This window comes from Moschus berezovskii, chromosome 10 (genome assembly GCF_049115385.1).
Source record: "Moschus berezovskii isolate FMDL1 chromosome 10, NW_MosBer_1.0, whole genome shotgun sequence".
NCBI lineage: Eukaryota > Metazoa > Chordata > Mammalia > Artiodactyla > Moschidae > Moschus > Moschus berezovskii.
Window position 1 is genome coordinate 34,884,872 of NC_142469.1, and position 16,708 is coordinate 34,901,579.

General features: G+C 36.6%; 1 protein-coding gene across 3 annotated transcripts in view; it reads left to right on the plus strand.

Annotated features, from left to right (window-relative positions):
* Positions 1–16,708, plus strand: part of TBC1D32 (TBC1 domain family member 32) — a 204,523-nt gene that overhangs the window by 35,654 nt on the left and 152,161 nt on the right. For all 3 annotated transcript variants that reach the window (XM_055432983.2, XM_055432982.2, XM_055432984.2), the window contains 4 exons: positions 2,337–2,396; positions 11,785–11,875; positions 15,278–15,418; positions 15,926–16,018. In XM_055432983.2, coding sequence (XP_055288958.2) covers positions 2,337–2,396; positions 11,785–11,875; positions 15,278–15,418; positions 15,926–16,018 — 385 coding nt within the window. The remainder of the gene's footprint in view (positions 1–2,336; positions 2,397–11,784; positions 11,876–15,277; positions 15,419–15,925; positions 16,019–16,708) is intronic.

Here is a 16,708-nt window from a genome sequence, read left to right on the forward strand (position 1 = left end):
CCAGACCTCCATATAATATATGTTTGGTAAATGCTTGCTCAACTTAATTTAGCCTGAATTCTTTGCTCCTCATGGCAAATAGATGGGGAAACAATGAAAACAGTGACAGAGTATTTTTTTGGCCTCCAAAATCACTGCAGATTGTGACTGCAATGAAATTAAAAGATGCTTGCTCCTTGGAAGAAAAGTTATGACCAACCCAGATATCTTATTAAAAAGAAGAGATATTACTTTGCCAACAAAGGTCCATCTAGTGAAAGCTGTGGTTTTTCCAGTGGTCATGTATGGATGTGAGAGTTGGAAAGAAAGCTGAGCACCGTAGAATTGATGCTTTTGAATTGTGGTGTTGGAGAAGACTTTTGAGAGTTCCTCGGACAGCAAGGAGATCCAAGCAGTGCATCCTAAAGGAAATCAGTCCTGAATATTCATTGGAAGGACTGATGCTGAAACTCTAATACTTTGGCCACCTGATGCGAAGAACTGAGTCATTGGAAAAGATCCTGATGCTGGAAAAGATTGAAAGCAGGAGGAGAAGGGGATGACAGAGGATGAGATTGTTGGATGGCATTACCGACTCAATGGACAGGAGTTTGAATAGGCTCCAGGAGTTGGTGATGGACAGGGAAGCCTGGTGTGCTGCAGTTCATTGGGTCGCAAAGAGTTGGACATGACTGAGCGACTGACTGAAACTTTGTTCCTCAATCAGATATTTGACCTTTTTCTTTTTTTGATTATCAAAGTATACCACTATTATAGAACATATGGAAAATATGTAAAAGCACAAATAAAATTAAATATTTCTAATTCTGTACATGGGTGTAACAACTATTGAGATTTTATTAGTTGTATGCTTTAAAAAAGACCTAAACACATTAATTTTAACACATCATATTCTAAGTGCTTATAATTAACTTTTTTCACTTAACATTTTTATTGTCAGCACTTAATTCTAAACAGAATGAGACATATCACAGGAAAACCAACCAAAAGAAAATTATTAAATAGCTCCCATTGTGTTCTAGTATTACTAAAATTTATCACATTCTTCACTCATCTAAGGCAGAAGTTGTCATGCTTTATGTTAAGAGCCAGGCAGTAAATATTTCTGGCTTTGTAGACTGTCCTGTCTCTGATGCAACTAATCAGTTCTCTGCCATAGCCCAGAAGCATCTATAAATAAAACATTGTTTGCCCAATATCAGGAGGCGGCTCATTTTGACCTGAGGGTTGTGGTATGTGGACTATGGTCTAAGGGACGTACTATGAGGCTTTCTTTTCAGAACATGGTCAATAGTTTAAGTGTAAGGCAGCATATTTCTCTTACTAAACCTGAAAAATGGATTAATGATTTTTTAAAAACATTTTAAGTTACAAGGGTTAAAACACAGAATGTGAGAGTGAAAGTCACTCAGTCGTGTACAACTCTTTGCGACCCCATGGACTATACAGTAGATGGAATTCTCCAGGCAGGAATACTGGAGTGGGTAGCCTTTTCCTTCTCCAGGGGATCTTCCCAACCCAGCGACTGAACCCAGGTCTCCTTCATTGCAGGTGGATTCTTTACCAATGGAGCCACAAGGGAATCCCCCAAAAAACAAAGGGTTTTGATTAGCTCTCAATTAATGCAAACCTCATTTGATTAAATTCTATTCCCCAGAAGTTCTGATAGCTTTTACAGAATTTTATTTTTTAAAGTAAAATGAGAAACTACATTAAAGGCTAATGATATTGAACCTAAGTAATATTTATGTAAAATTTTCCTTTTGTACAATGCATAAAAAACATATTTTAATCTCATTTTTGTTTAGTTCTAAGGAGAGTTTTTTTTGGCACTTTGAGTTGGTTTTAAAATATAGTTGTCAGGGACTGATTAAGGTACTGTCCCTTGAGAGCATTTCAACCTTTGCATACTTCTGTGTATGTAAGCATTACAGTTCCCTCCTTGTTGTGAGAGTTGCGAGTTCTCCTCTCACCCTTCCTTGCCCTCATTTCTTAATCTTCCCTTTAGGCTCTGTTATAAACTGGTAGTCAGGCATATTTTTGGTTTTAAAATAACTTAGTATGGTAACTGGACACAGCTGAAGGATAGAATCTATCCCTGGATAGATCAGGGATACTAGTCTATTAGTAAATGATCCAGTTTTTAATATGATTTGCATTCTTGTGACTGCTATGCTTATAAATCATTATACTTAGAAAAACCCGTTTTGCCTTGATTACAATAATTTAAACTAAGTTATTCTGTAATTTATGTTATTGGAAAGAAATGATGTAGGAAAAATAGGTTTTGAATGGTATAGCTTTAATATTAAATGTCATATTCCTCCTAATTTTAGCATGCACATTATAGCAGAACTGCAGTACTGAGACTTCTTGAAAAGAAATATAAATCTCTGGTAAGTCTATGTTTTTGTTCTTATCTTGAAAAATAATATCACAAGAAGATATATGATGTAATAGCTTGAATGTGCAAAGTTGAGTGATAATTAATGTTGGATAATGAAGTAATCCCCCTTTTATGTGACTTTTAAACTACCATTCTGTGAAACATAAAAGGATAAAAGTAGATACTTAAAATGCAGTCAAGATAACAGTTAGAAAGTATATAACTTCATAGTATTAATAAATTGAGCTGCTAACAAGCTACTTTGGGATAAGCTATTAAGTATTATCATATAGTTTAATTCAGATCAGGTGTTTGTAGCATTTCTCCCCCCTCATTTCATTCTATAGAATTTACCCATGCTTTTGACAGAAAGTTGCATTAAAAAACTCAAAATGCTAAATGCTTTTGTATTCACACATATTGACTCAAGTTATACCAAATACAAACTAATACTGTAAAATATATTAGTAAAATTTTCAGCTTTTAATGCTATTGGTAGACCAATGTGTTAGAGCACTAAAAGGAATGAATTCAGCAAGTCTAGTGAATAATTGACAAATATGAGAATTGTGAAATTAAGTTTATACTGATATGACTTTCAGACAATAAATATGGTTTATGTACTTAAGTAAAATCTTGAGAAGTGAAGAGAAAGATTCCTAGAATTGTGAATTTTAAGAATACTGTCATAGGACATAAATTGAAGAAAGGAGAACAATAATTGCTTTCTGTTTGAGAATTATAAGAACTGGGATGCAGAAAGGAGAAGATGGAAATATTGACTATCAGATTGAGAATTTATTTGTAGAGGTAATAGGCAAACTAAAAAGCCTCTTGATGAAAGTGAAAGAGGAAAGTGAAAAAGTTGGCTTGAAGCTCATCATTCAGAAAACAAAGATCATGGCATCTGGTCCCATCACTTCATGGGAAATAGATGGGAAAACAGTGGAAACAGTGTCAGACTTTATTTTTTTGGGCTCCAAAATCACTGCGGATGCTGATTGCAGCCATGAAATTAAAAGACGCTTACTCCTTGGAAGGAAAGTTATGACCAACCTAGACAGCATATTAAAAAGCAGAGACATTACTTTGCCAACCAAGGTCTGTCTAGTCAAGGCTATGGTTTTTCCCATGGTCATGTATGGATGTGAGAGTTGGACTGTGAAGAAAGCTGATCACCGAAGAATTGATGCCTTTGAACTGTGGTGCTGGAGAAGACTCTTGAGAGTCCCTTGGGCTACAAAGAGATCCAACCAGTTCATTCTAAAGGAGTTCAGTCCTGGGTATTCGTTGGAAGGACTAATGCTTAAGCTGAAACTCGAATACTTTGGCCACCTCATGCGAAGAGTTGGCTCACTGGAAAAGACTGATGCTGGGAGGGATTGGGGGCAGGAGGAGACGGGGACGACCGAGAATGAGATGGCTGGATGGCATCACCAACTCGATGGACATGAGTTTGAGTGAACTCCGGGAGCTGGTGATGGATAGGGAGGCCTGGCATGCTGCGATTCATGGGATCGCAAAGAGCCGGACACGACTGAGTGACTGAACTGAACTGAACTGAATAGGCAAAACCAATACAATATTGTAAAGTAATTAGCCTCCAATTAAAATAAATAAATTAAAAAAATTTAAAAAAAATCCTTAGAGAAACTGAAAGTCTTTCTATATTTCTCTCTCATTCCCATTTTTAATGGAAATTTGTTGCTGCCATGTGAGCATAAAGTGATCTTACTAGAATAGAGAAAGAAGAAAAAACAGGAATGATTTTTTTCCTTGCATGATTGGACATACATTTATCTCACTCTTGCTGTCAGAAAGGCCCTGGTGGAAGTATTTCAAATGTTTCTTTTAGGTTAACTCTTAAAATATGTTCCTTATTTGAAAATTGAATTAGCCTATAGTCAGTTCTTAGCCCACAGATATTATCAGCATCAATATTCTAGCAGCTTGTTCAGATATTTTATCTCATATAATAATGAACCAGATTTGCATCTTGCATGAGATTTCATCCTAAATCATATTTTCTCTTAAAGTTTTCCTAAATTTACCAAAATACTAAAAGATATTTTTTTATGGTATATGGGTGTACATACATGTGCATACACACACACACAGACACACAGAGAAACACACACAGAGGTTTCCCAGGTGTCTCAGTGGTAAAGAATCCACCTGCTAATGCAGGAGACACAGGTTAGATCTCTGGGTTGGGAAGATCCCCTGGAGAATGAAATGGCAACTCATCCCAGTGTTCTTGCCTGGGAAATACCATGGACAGAGGATCCTGGTGGACTACAGTCCATGGGGTTGCAAAGAGTTGGACACAGCTTAAGAGACTAAACAGCAGTAGTAGTGGGAACTTTGAATCACTTGTGGATTTGTTTTTTGTTTTATAAGAGATCCTTGTGAAAGGACTTCAGTCATAGCAGCGTGATATGAGTATCTGCTAAAGCATGTCCTCTAGCTTCTTATAGGTGCTAACTGATAATATTTTGTACAACAGTGAAACAGTGGCATTGTCCAGTGGGGCAGCTATTAGCTATATATATCCACTGAAAACTTAATGTGATTAGGGAAACTAGGAGACTAAATTTTTGATATTTTAATTAAATTTAAAACTAATATGTGTTAGTAGCTACTCTGTGCAGTTTGTTCTGTGAAATGTGTGACATTTTCAATAGGTAATGTGCATGCATGCTCAGTCACTTCAGTAGTTTCTGACTCTTAGTGACACTATGGACTGTAGCCCACCAGGCTCCTCTGTCCATGGGATTCTCCTGGCAAGAATACTGGAGTAGGTTGCTCTGCCCTCCTCCAGGGGATCTTCCCCACCAGGGATTGAACGTGCATCTCCTGTGTCTCCTGCATTACAGGTGGATTCGCTATGGCTGAGCCATACGGAAAGGTTCAATAGGTAGCACTGGGCGACAGATCATTCATGTATGTGTTGCCAGTTTTTTTAAAGCCATATCTGAGGAAGTTAAGAACTTTGTTTTTATGAACTAGTTGAAAAGCATTTTGGCTATCAGCTCAGATATTTAATCTTTTAACAATTAGAACCTTTTGTCCAGTTTACCCTTAAGAGAATGGCTTCTGAGATGGCCTTATGTAGTACATTCCCTATTTTCCTTGCCCTCTTCAGGTTGCTAAAAAAATAAAAATATTGACAGTTAGGTTATTCAATTTTTTTCCTTGGTTTTTTCTACCTTACTGTTTTCATACCACTACCACTCCACTCCTCCCCTCCCCCCCCACCCCAATCTTAGGGATTAATAGTTAAGTGAACTGGCTGGTACATATTTCCTACTGCAGGAGAATAAGTGTGAAGTAAAATCCTGAATTTTACAGCAAATATATCTTTCATAAGGTTTAGAATTTTTTTCTTTATTGACTATGCCAAAGCCTTTGACTGTGTGGATCACAATAAGCTCTGGAAAATTCTGAAAGAGAGGGGAATACCAGACTGCCTGACCTGCCTCTTGAGAAACCTGTATGCCCGTCAGGAAGCAACAGTTAGAACTGGACATGGAACAATGGACTGGTTCCAAATCGGGAAAGGAATACGTCAAGGCTGTATATTGTCTCTGTGCTTATTTAACTCATGCAGAATACATCATGAGACACGCTGAGCTGGATGAAGCATAAGCTGGAATGAAGATAGCTGGGAGAAATATCAGTGACCTCAGATATGAGATGACACCACCCTTATGGCAGAAAGTGAAGAACTAAAGATCCTCTTGATAAAAGTGAAAGAGGAGAGTGAAAAAGTTGACTTAAAGCTCAACATTCAGAAAACTAAGATCATGGCATCCGGTCCCATCACTTTATGGCAAATAGATGGGGAAACAGTGGAAACAGTGGCAGACTTTATTTTTGGGGCTCCAAAATCACTGCAGATGGTGACTGCAGCCATGATATTAAAAGATGCTTGCTCCTTGGAAGAAAAGTTATGACCAACCTAGACAGCATATCAAAAAGCAGAGACATTACTTTGCCAACAAAGTTCCATCTAGTCAAGTCTATGGTGTTTCCAGTAGTCATGTATGGATGTGAGAGTCGGACTGTGAAGAAAGCTGAGCAGTGAAGAATTGATGCTTTTGAACCGTGGTGTTGGAGAAGACTCTTGAGAGTCCCTTGGACTGCGCAGAGATCCAACCAGTCCATCCTAAAGGAAATCAGTCCTGAATGTTCATTGGAAGAACTGATGCTGAAGCTGAAACTCCAGTACTTTGGCCACTTGATGTGAAGAACTGACTCATTAGAAAAGACCCTGATTCTGGGAAACATTGAAGGTGGGAGGAGAAGGGGACGACAGGGGATGAGATGGGTGGATGGCATCACCAACTCAATGGTCATGAGTTTGAATGAACTCCGGGAATTGGTGATGGACAGGGTGGCCTGGTGTGCTGCAATCCATGGGATTGCAAAGAGTCAGACATGATTGAGCGACTAAACTGAACTGAACTGAAGGTTTAGAATACTCCTTTTTTATGCCCTCAACTTGACTCTTTAGTATTTAAATTTACCTACTGTAGATTTGGTTTCTGCTCCTGCAATTTAAAGGGGATATTATGTTTTGTAATTGTTCCTCTTCTAAGATGTGCATTTTTCAGTGATTGTTACCCTTCTCAAACCAAAGATAACACACATAAGAAGTGAGGGAAAGAGGTAGATGGAACAGAAGTAAGTTTAAGTGGCTGGTGAAAATAAAGATGAGTAGAAATGAGTGCAAGGAAGAATGAGGTTTTGAAGATTTGAGTGGAAGTGAGCTAGAGAGTGTCTGAGAAAGATTATCTGGAGATAGTGCTTTGAGTTCACAGAGAAGCTGTTTGTTCATTTGTCTTCTGATTCTTTAGAGCCTGTTTTAACTATGTTTGTTATATCAAAAGTTCCCCATAATGGCAGTTTTTTGAAGAATTAGGATTTTAATATAAGTTCATCTCAGAAGCATTTCTATCAAGCGGAGGCTGCACCCTAGACAAATTCCTGATAAACATGAAACATATCACTATACTTTTGGGCAAAAGTGTGTGGTTATGAATGGTGTTTCAGGTTCTGACTAAGCAGAAGTGAGGGAGGGGCTGTGTGATTGGTGACAGAATAATCATTGATTCCCTTTTTTTCAAGAATTGACAAGTCAGGGAGTGTAGTCATGAAATTTTTGTAGAAGTCCCAAGGCAACATGACCAGTTTCCTAAATGAGTTTATTGCTTGTAGCCACTCATCTCAGGGCTGGTTTGGATCGAATTGACTGGATTAGAGACTTCTTGGACTATGCCTTCTTCTGAGCATTCTTTTATATATTCAATAGATGCATGCTAACCCAAAACAAAACAAGAGTTCAGAGTCTGTGCAAATAACGACAAAAGCAAAGTGAGCACAACAGAATAGGCATGTTAATATAGAACAATAATAGAACTAATGACCCAGTGGTGCTCCTCCAAAACAAAAAGGCTTCTTTGTACAAAGACCTATTTCATAATAAATCCAAGGATAATAAAATCTAGCAATGAGAGCTCAATAAAGCAAGATGAATCTTAGATCATCGTTGACACAGACTCGAGTGGTGGCAAATCTGAAGGATTATCAAAGCTTGGGACTTGTGGCCCCAGTAGACACTTTTCTTTGAGGACCCCATGGAAATTATGCCAGTTGAGAGTCCTCAAGGTAATCTCCATGGAAGCTCCAGAAATGTTGACGTCTAAAGAGCACTGTTCAGTATCTGAAACAATGCATCACACTGTATTTGTTACTTACTTAATTAGGCAAAGCAGATGTTAATACAGGATTTTGGAGAAAACTTGGAACTGGTCTAATGGACTTATAGAGGTGATAAGTGAGTTCCAGCCAACTGTAAATTTCCCAGAGCATGTCTGTTGTTGGATGACTTTTAGAAGGAAGGAGCTACTGATTGGTTGATTTGCAGAAGTAAAGTTCATTGAGATCTGTTGACATACAATGATTTATAAGATTTTAAATTTGTTCTGCTGCTGCTGCTAAGTCACTTCAGTTGTGTCTGACTCTGTGTGACCCCATAGACGGTAGCCCACCAGGCTTCCCCATCCCTAGGATTCTCCAGGGAAGAACACTGGAGTGGGTTGCCATTTCCTTCTCCAATGCGTGAAAGTGAAGCCGCTCAGTCGTGTCCAGCTCTTCACGACCCCATGGACTGCAGCCCACCAGGCTCCTCTGTCCATGGGATTTTCCAGGCAAGAGTACTGGAGTGGGGGGCCATTGCCTTCTCCGTAAATTTGTTCTAGATACCTGTTAACCATGGTTATATAAAAGTATGGTTATTCTGGCTTTTATCCATAGAACAGTCACTCATTTCCAAGGATCGTGGGAAATTTTTTAAATTAATGAATAGGTATTATTCTCTAAAGGAGGGAAGGTGATTAGTGTAGTGGTGGGAAAATATTTCAGGGCCATGGAATAGCATGTTTTACAGGCTTTAGGGATTGGAAAATACATAGTACACTTGAAAACTGCACGTACTTCATATGGCTGGACATAGGTTGCTAAGAGAAATGTGAGTTAGTATTAGAGAAATTTCCTGAAGACCAGTTCCCTTAAAACTAGTATTAAGTGTATGATGTTTTCTGAAAAGTTCTTAGATACTTTAAATTGGGTCTGTCCGTTGACCTTAGCTTGTTTCATCATGTATGAGGCAGGATAAGGTCTCATCATTTCATGAAAAATAAATAAGACATACTTGAAGGGAATCTTCACCCTTTTCCCTTTTGCAGATAAAAATGAGTTTGTTGTACATTTCAGCTCTGAATGTGTTTCAGAATTAATTGATGTGTACTGATTGGTGAGATTTTTGATGGATTTGCTTTTAATGAATTGGTTATTTGACTAGTCAAATAACTGTTGAATTGGCTTTTGGTGACTGACTTTTTACACAGGTAGATGTATTTCTCTGTCCATGTGTGTGCGTGTCTTGGGAGAGGGGCATCTGGAGAGTAATAGGAATAAAACTAATGTTAGGTCATTAGAAAGTTCTTATTGTCAAATTTAGGTGATTGGCCTTTATTCTGGAGGTTTAGTAGTCCACTGATAGATTTTCATGTACTGAAGTAACATTATATTAGGGCTTTGGAAAATTTGGAAAATGGGCTGAAGGTGTAGGTGGAGATAGTTTTTACTTCAATACATCTCTCCTAAGAGGCAAAAGATGGTGGAAACATAAGGCTATGACAGTGAATTGGGATAAATGGATGGACTTAGGAGTACTATATTTTGAATATAAGTTTTAGAGGACTTGACTTTTTCAATGGGGTTTTTCAAGGACTTGGGTTTCCCTGGTGGCTCAGTGGTAAAGAATCCACCTGCAATGCAGGAGATGCAGGTTCAATCCGTGGGTCAAGAAGTTCCCCTGGAGAAGGAAATGGCTACCCACTCCAGTATTCTTGCCTGGAGAATTCCATGGACAGAGGAGCCTGGTGAGCTACAGTCCATGGGGCCACAAAAAGTCAGACACAACTTAGCGACTTATACTTTGGGTCAGGACTTACTCATTTGAATATTTGTCATTCATTGATATAAGTAACACAGTAGGAAGAAAACAGGATTTTGGAAAAGGTTATGACTTTAGATTTGGTAGATTTGGTCGTATCAAGTTTGAGATCCAGATTTCCTGGTGGGGAGATTTCATTTTATTGATCTGGATCCTAAAGGTTGATTTAGACATAGATATGGAAGGGGGTTCCCAAAGCCCATCCCTAGATTTGATGATTTGCTGGGAGAATTTCTAGCACTCAGCATGTAGTAGTACTTCCCGCTATGGTTTCTTACAAAAAAAAAAGATGCAAAACAGAACTGGTGTAAGGATAAGGCACACTGGAGAAGATACCAAGCATGAACTTCTAAGAGTTTTTTCCCAGCAGAATCACACAGGACTCATCTTAATTTCTCCGGTGTCAAATTATGACAGCTCATGTGAAATGTTGTCTACCAGAGAAATTTATTAGAGATTTAGTGCCCATTTTCTTTTTAAATCAGGGATTAATCATGTTGGCACCTTCTGCCTACTACAAACCAGGGATTCCACACACCTAGAAGGAACACAGACGTTCAGCATAAAAACCACATTGTTTGTTGAGGTACAGTTTTTAGAATGGTAGGAAAAGTCCTGAAATCCAAGTTTCCAGATGATGGTCAAGGTCCATTCTTGTAGGCAGGCCATTCTAATGATGGTAATCCTGCCATGCTAATTCTTCTACATGAAACAAGGCCATAAGAATGAATGAGACTAGGAAATCTATCAATTCCTTGATTCCATCATTATGAACTCCTCTCTGTCCACACAGCCTCCTTCGTTTTCCCATCTAAAGCTTAACCTCTCCTTTTCCTTATGTCCTCGCTGCTCCTGTTCTTAGACACTACTCTATCAGTTACCCTTTCTCTTCTACATACTCAGCTTCCTTTCTGCTTAAGCAAGACCATATCCTTTCAACCTGAAGAATTCATTCTTTTTATTTTTATTTTTATTGGAGGCTAATTACTTTACAATATTATATTGGTTGGTTTTGCCATACATTGACATGAATCCGCCCCAGGTGTACATGAGTTCCCCCTCCCGTTCATGACCAACCTTCTTGAAAATAAAAATTATACTGCCTTTAATTTTTCAGTTCCTATTCCCTTTCCTTATAGTTAGTTCTATTCCCCAAGCTCCCTTGAAATTGATCTTTTGAAGATCAACAAAACCCTCTTTATTACTGCATCTAGCAATTATTACTTCTTAACTCACTGGTGGCCTCTATTTTATTTGAGAGTTAGAATGAGATGCTATCTACAGGAAGTATGTAGGTGCAGAGGAAAGGAAGAAGATTTGAAATCTTTGTTTGAGGAGAGTGGGAAAAGGAGGTAGAATGAAGACTATCAGAGAATCGCTGGGTACAGAAGTTGGAGATCATTTTTTATGACTGTTCTTTGTATTGAGAATTTTCTTTATCAGCTTTTAGCAATTCTGGTATCTAAGATGGAAATGAAAGCTAGATAAAGGTCACGTTTTATTGGTTAAGTAGGAAGAAAAGACTCTTAAGGCAAGGAAATTGGGGGTATTGACAAGAGAATTTTTAAAGTCATGACCAGAATTTTTTCATCTTTCACTATAAAATGTAAAATACATTTGTATTTTTGTCTTAATACTAACATTATAACAATAGTATATTTATTGGCCTACAAGTATTTTCCATGTTTCCTGGAATGAAGCCATAGTTAAAATGTTAACTGCAGAGACTGAGCTTCAGTGGAAAGGTGCTATTCTAAATTTTCTGAATATTTTTCTTAGCTATTTTCCCAACATATTTTACAGCCTTGACTAACTTCTTTAATACATGGACTTGTGGGCTTAAAATTTTAGGATTAATAAGCTGTTATTTTATTAGATAACTACAGCGGTTCATCAGTGTGTTCAGTACTTTGAGTTGTGTGAAACCATGAATGGTGATGAAGTTTTGGGACATTCAAAGTCTTGTGGTAAGTATTATATTTTGTTACATTTTAAAAAATGGTAAATTTTATTAATAAATAGCTTTATAATTTATTTTTTAATATCATGATAAATTAGATTGCTTTTGCTAATACAAGATACTTGCCACAGATTTAAGATGCAGCATAATACGACCTTTTGTAGCAGCTCTACATTTGAAGTTATCATAGTGATTCATACAATCTGCAGTTTTTCAGTTCATAACACGGTGTATGTCCTCGTGAGTTACACTGCAGTAATACACTAGAGGAAGAAAGAATGAAAGTATATCAGGTGCATTTTAGTGGGAGGAAAATTTCTATGGAATACTGTTTTATTATTGAACACTTTGCCCCATTTTATGATTCTGCTCTGCTTATCCTCAGTCTGAGCTAAAATATTCTAGGTGTTTCATAGTCTGGCCCTTATATATCTATCTAATCTCATATCTAGTTATTGATAGAAGTGAAACTTCTCTTAGAAGGCATACCAGTACCTACACTTTGTTTATTCCTACTCCTGCTGCCACTACCCATAATCCCTACACTGATAAAAATCTTATTGTGAAAGAATAAACTTTGAGTTTTTCAAGAAGTCTTCTTTGCCTTGGGTGAATTTTTATTATTCTTGCTGACTTCATGCAGCTTTGCATGTGAATTTGATATCTTTTATTATTTTATGTCACTTCTTTAGGGAAATATTAAGTTCTTTGAGAATATGAAGATATCTTATAATTTTCTTTATCCCTGAATAAATTCTTTACTCAAGAAAAATGGCCAAAGACCAGTTGGTAACAGGTTTCAAAATATGTGTTTTGTAGTAAAGTACAGAAAGAAGCCAGAACTTTGAGAGAAGACAAAGATATATAAGTTTATATGCATATGAGAGTAAAAGTGTTAGTCATGTCTGACTCTTTGCGACCTCATGGACTGTAGCCCACCAGGCTCCTCTGTCCATGGAATTCTCCAGGCAAGAATACTGGAGTGGGTAGCCATTCCCTTCTCCAGGAGATATTACCAACCCCGGGATTGAACCTGGGTCTCCTGCATTGCAGGCATTCTTTAATGTCTGAGCCACCAGTGAAACCTGTGTGTTTGTGTGTGTGTGTTTGTATAATCTGTAAATTCATAAATTTTTCTAATTAATATTAAAATGTTGTATCTAGCTTTTTTCCCTACCACTCTCCCAGCCCTTCATTGCCTTGTTTTTTTCCGTGTCTGGTGAAGACTTCAGGGTGCTTCACTGCATTCTTTTAACATTTCTTTCTTAATTTTTGCTTTGTTCTCTTTCAGAGTTTCCTGCCTACAGTTCCTCTGCTCTGGGTCACCTCTGGTCTTCAGAAAATTAAGCAGAGGCTCTAGGTCACCTGTGGTCCTCAGGAAATTGAGCAGAGACTCTAGGTCACTTCTGGTCCTCAGGAAAATTGAGCAGAGAGTGTTGTAACATTAAATTGATAGTGCACTGATGTATTTCTCTAGCTTCAGCAGCTCTTTGTGTTGCTTTGGAATCATCTTAGATATTCTTTCTTCAGTGTTCAATGAATTTCATCAAGCTCCACTGTCTTGGCCTGCCCACTTTTTTCTAAGAGGAAATCTTGCATCCTATCTCATTGGGAAAAATGGAAGTTTTTAGAAATGAAATTCCTTGATGTCCTGCATTTATGCATGCAGATGCATATTTATGTGCCCTTATCAATGTTCCCTTTCTCCACTTAGAATGAAGAGGTAATCCTTCTGTTCCAGATTGAACTACTTGTCTGCTCTTGATTCTGTTCCCATCTGGTGTTTTGTTTTTTTAAGAACCATTTTTTTAAGAACGATTGGTTCATTTGTTGCTGTTGTCTTCCTTTCTGTTGGTTCCTTTCCTTGCATTCTCTAAACCTGATCATATTTTTCATATAAAAAACTGAGCAATTTCATATGTACCTACTTCTCTTTGCTTTCCTTCAGAGAAAAGGCCTTCTAACTATTGAATGTATACCCAGGCCCCATTTCTTTATCTCCTATTCACTTCTCAACCATGGAAATGAGACTTATTTCTGCTGCTCCATGGTCTTCCCATTAACTTTCTCTTCTTTGTTGCCCTCATTTTACAGCATTTGCCTCTCTTGACTCTATCCCTCATCTTCCTGATACCATTCTTTCTTAGATTTCTTCATTCTCATCTAACACATTTTTCTTAGTCACTTGAAAGGCTCTTTTTATGTCTATACTTAAAAAAGTTTTGCTCTTTGCTTTTTTTCAGCTTAGTCTACCTGTTGTCTCTTGAGGGAGCCTGTTCACTCTCATGGTTTCAAATATTACATATTTTTATATATAAATGATCACCCTGAAATGTTTAAGTCTGTATTCCTTTCCTGAGTCCCAGACCAGTGTACTCATACTTAGCATTCTATTTGGAAGATCCTTGGGAGTGTCAATATTAAAATATCAAGGATTGAAATCATTATCTTTCTAAACATTTTTTCTCCAGAATTAAATAGAAGAATTTACTATGTACTCAGAAACTTGATAATATTTTTTTATCTTTTCATGGTGTGCATGTAATTCTAGCTAAGGCACATTGCTTTTATTTCCTTGAACATTTATTTTTTGCCTCATCTTCTCCATTCTTTTTTCTAATGGATGCTTTTGTTCGTGATTTTCCTAATGAGTGTTACTTTAAGCCTTGACCTTCTTCCATTCACCTTTCCACGTTGCCATCAGTCAGTTTTCCATAAGTATATTTGATTACTTTTCCCTTTTGCATCATCCCAGTTGCCTTTATAATAAAGCCCATACTCTTTTTGCAGCTAAGTCCTGATGTGTTGCTGCTGTTCTCTAGCCATTTGTTTCTCCTACTTATCCTCCCTGTGCTCTGTTCATATCAGGCTGTTTGCCATTGGAAGCCTGGTTTCACTCTTCTTGGTTTTTGACATCAGCAAATAGTTCAAGGTCTTATATAAAACAGGTACTCAGTAGATCGTGAATGTATGGATGAATGAATGAATAAATGATATATGTTAGAAGGTGCCTTTATTTTAGCAATTCTCATTTCATCTGCAAACATGGTTATAAATATGATTGTGCTACTGGCCTTTAATTGGTGGAATTATGCAGTAATAATGTTTTATATTGATTCAAAGTCATCTTTATAATGACAGATAACTAACAATCTTATGGTATTTGTTTTAGAATGATCACCGTATGCCTATTATACTTTTCTGAGGTTTGATAAATTTTATAATGAATGCTTTTCTTCAGATTTAAGTTTATCAAAGTATCTTGGGAAACAGTAAAGGATTTTTAAAGAAATTTACACCAAGTGTCTCCATTATAGACTGCAACCTTGTTTAATGTTCAGAGAGAAATAAAAACAGGTACTATGAAATATAATAGCATTAAAACAAACGTAATTGTTTTTCTTTTAAGGGATTAAGCAAAAAACTTTCTACTACTCAGGACAAGAATTACAATACATTTATTTCATTCACTCACTGAGTCTTTTGGGAAGATTACTGATCTATACACAAGGCCGAAAGCTATTTCCTATAAAGTTAAAGACTAGAAAAGGTAAGTGCAATTAGAAGATATGAATATGTACGGGTATGATAAAATTTGTGCTATGATTTTTTAAAGTTTAGAGATTTGGCTTGGTCTCTTCTAGGATACTGAGCAAGATACCTTTCAGTATGCTGACAGGCTTATGTAAAGTGTTGTTATTTATTTTTTTCTCCCAGTATGTACTTCTTCCTACTTGTATAATTCTATTTCCTCTGTCTTTAATGTTTTTCTTATTTTTTTTCTCTGCCTTTTAAAATCGTAGATATATTGGATGAGTCAAGTCTGGATTCAGAACTAGACGTCCTTGTTCTGTTTCTGCTGAAAACAAGCTGTGATCTTTAGGCAAATATGTCTAATTTATTCTTCTGGATATAATCTTTTATTATAGACCCTTTTTTCGTAATTGTCCCATAGTCTGTATGAAAACTCAGGTTAGGAGGATGGATGATTAGTTAAAATTTTTCTAACTTGTAAACATATGCTAGAAAATGATTTTCTTTTTCTTCCTTTTTGAAGATTCAGTATCCCTTACAGATCTTCTGGTTCTGTTTACCCAACTTATCTATCATTCACCAGCTTGTCCAAAGATGACATCACCTGGTCATTTAGGTAATCTGCTTCTATTATAAATAGAGAATAGAAACCATGGAAAAATATTTTCTGGATGTTTTGACAGACCTCATTTGGTAAAGAGATTTCATTAAGATAGCATTATTCATAATAAATTACATTGGTCCTGTCAAGTATTTGCTTAGTGAATTTATGGAGTATGGAATATTAGAGTATAAATTAAGAACTTTAATGTTTTTATGTTGTATATTATTAGGAAAACCTTACTAACTTTTGGTTCCTTAATTTCTTCATGTAAAACACTATTTTGTTTGGTATATTAGGAGGCAAATATCTGCAGATGTTAATTTATGAAACTAAAAGTACCACATTAATTTTGGGACTGTTCTCTATGAAACTAAAAATACAACATTAATTTTGGGATTGTTCTCTATATTATATTTATTTATATCTGTGTCTTCCTGAATATATATATATTTTAAAAGTCTTAAAAACGTTCATTTATTTCATTGGTTTTATACTAACACAAGAAATATGCTAGTTTCCATTACAGTTTCTCCTCTGCTTTCTTTTTGGCTGTGTTTTATATTTTTTAATGATTCTAGTTTTCTCCCAGGCTTGACACCTGATTATACTTTCTTCTTTTTTTAAGAAAAAGAAGAAAAGTGAATGCAATAAGAAAGGTGTTTGCCAGGAGGGGAGAAGTGAATTTGCTTCAAACCACATCCT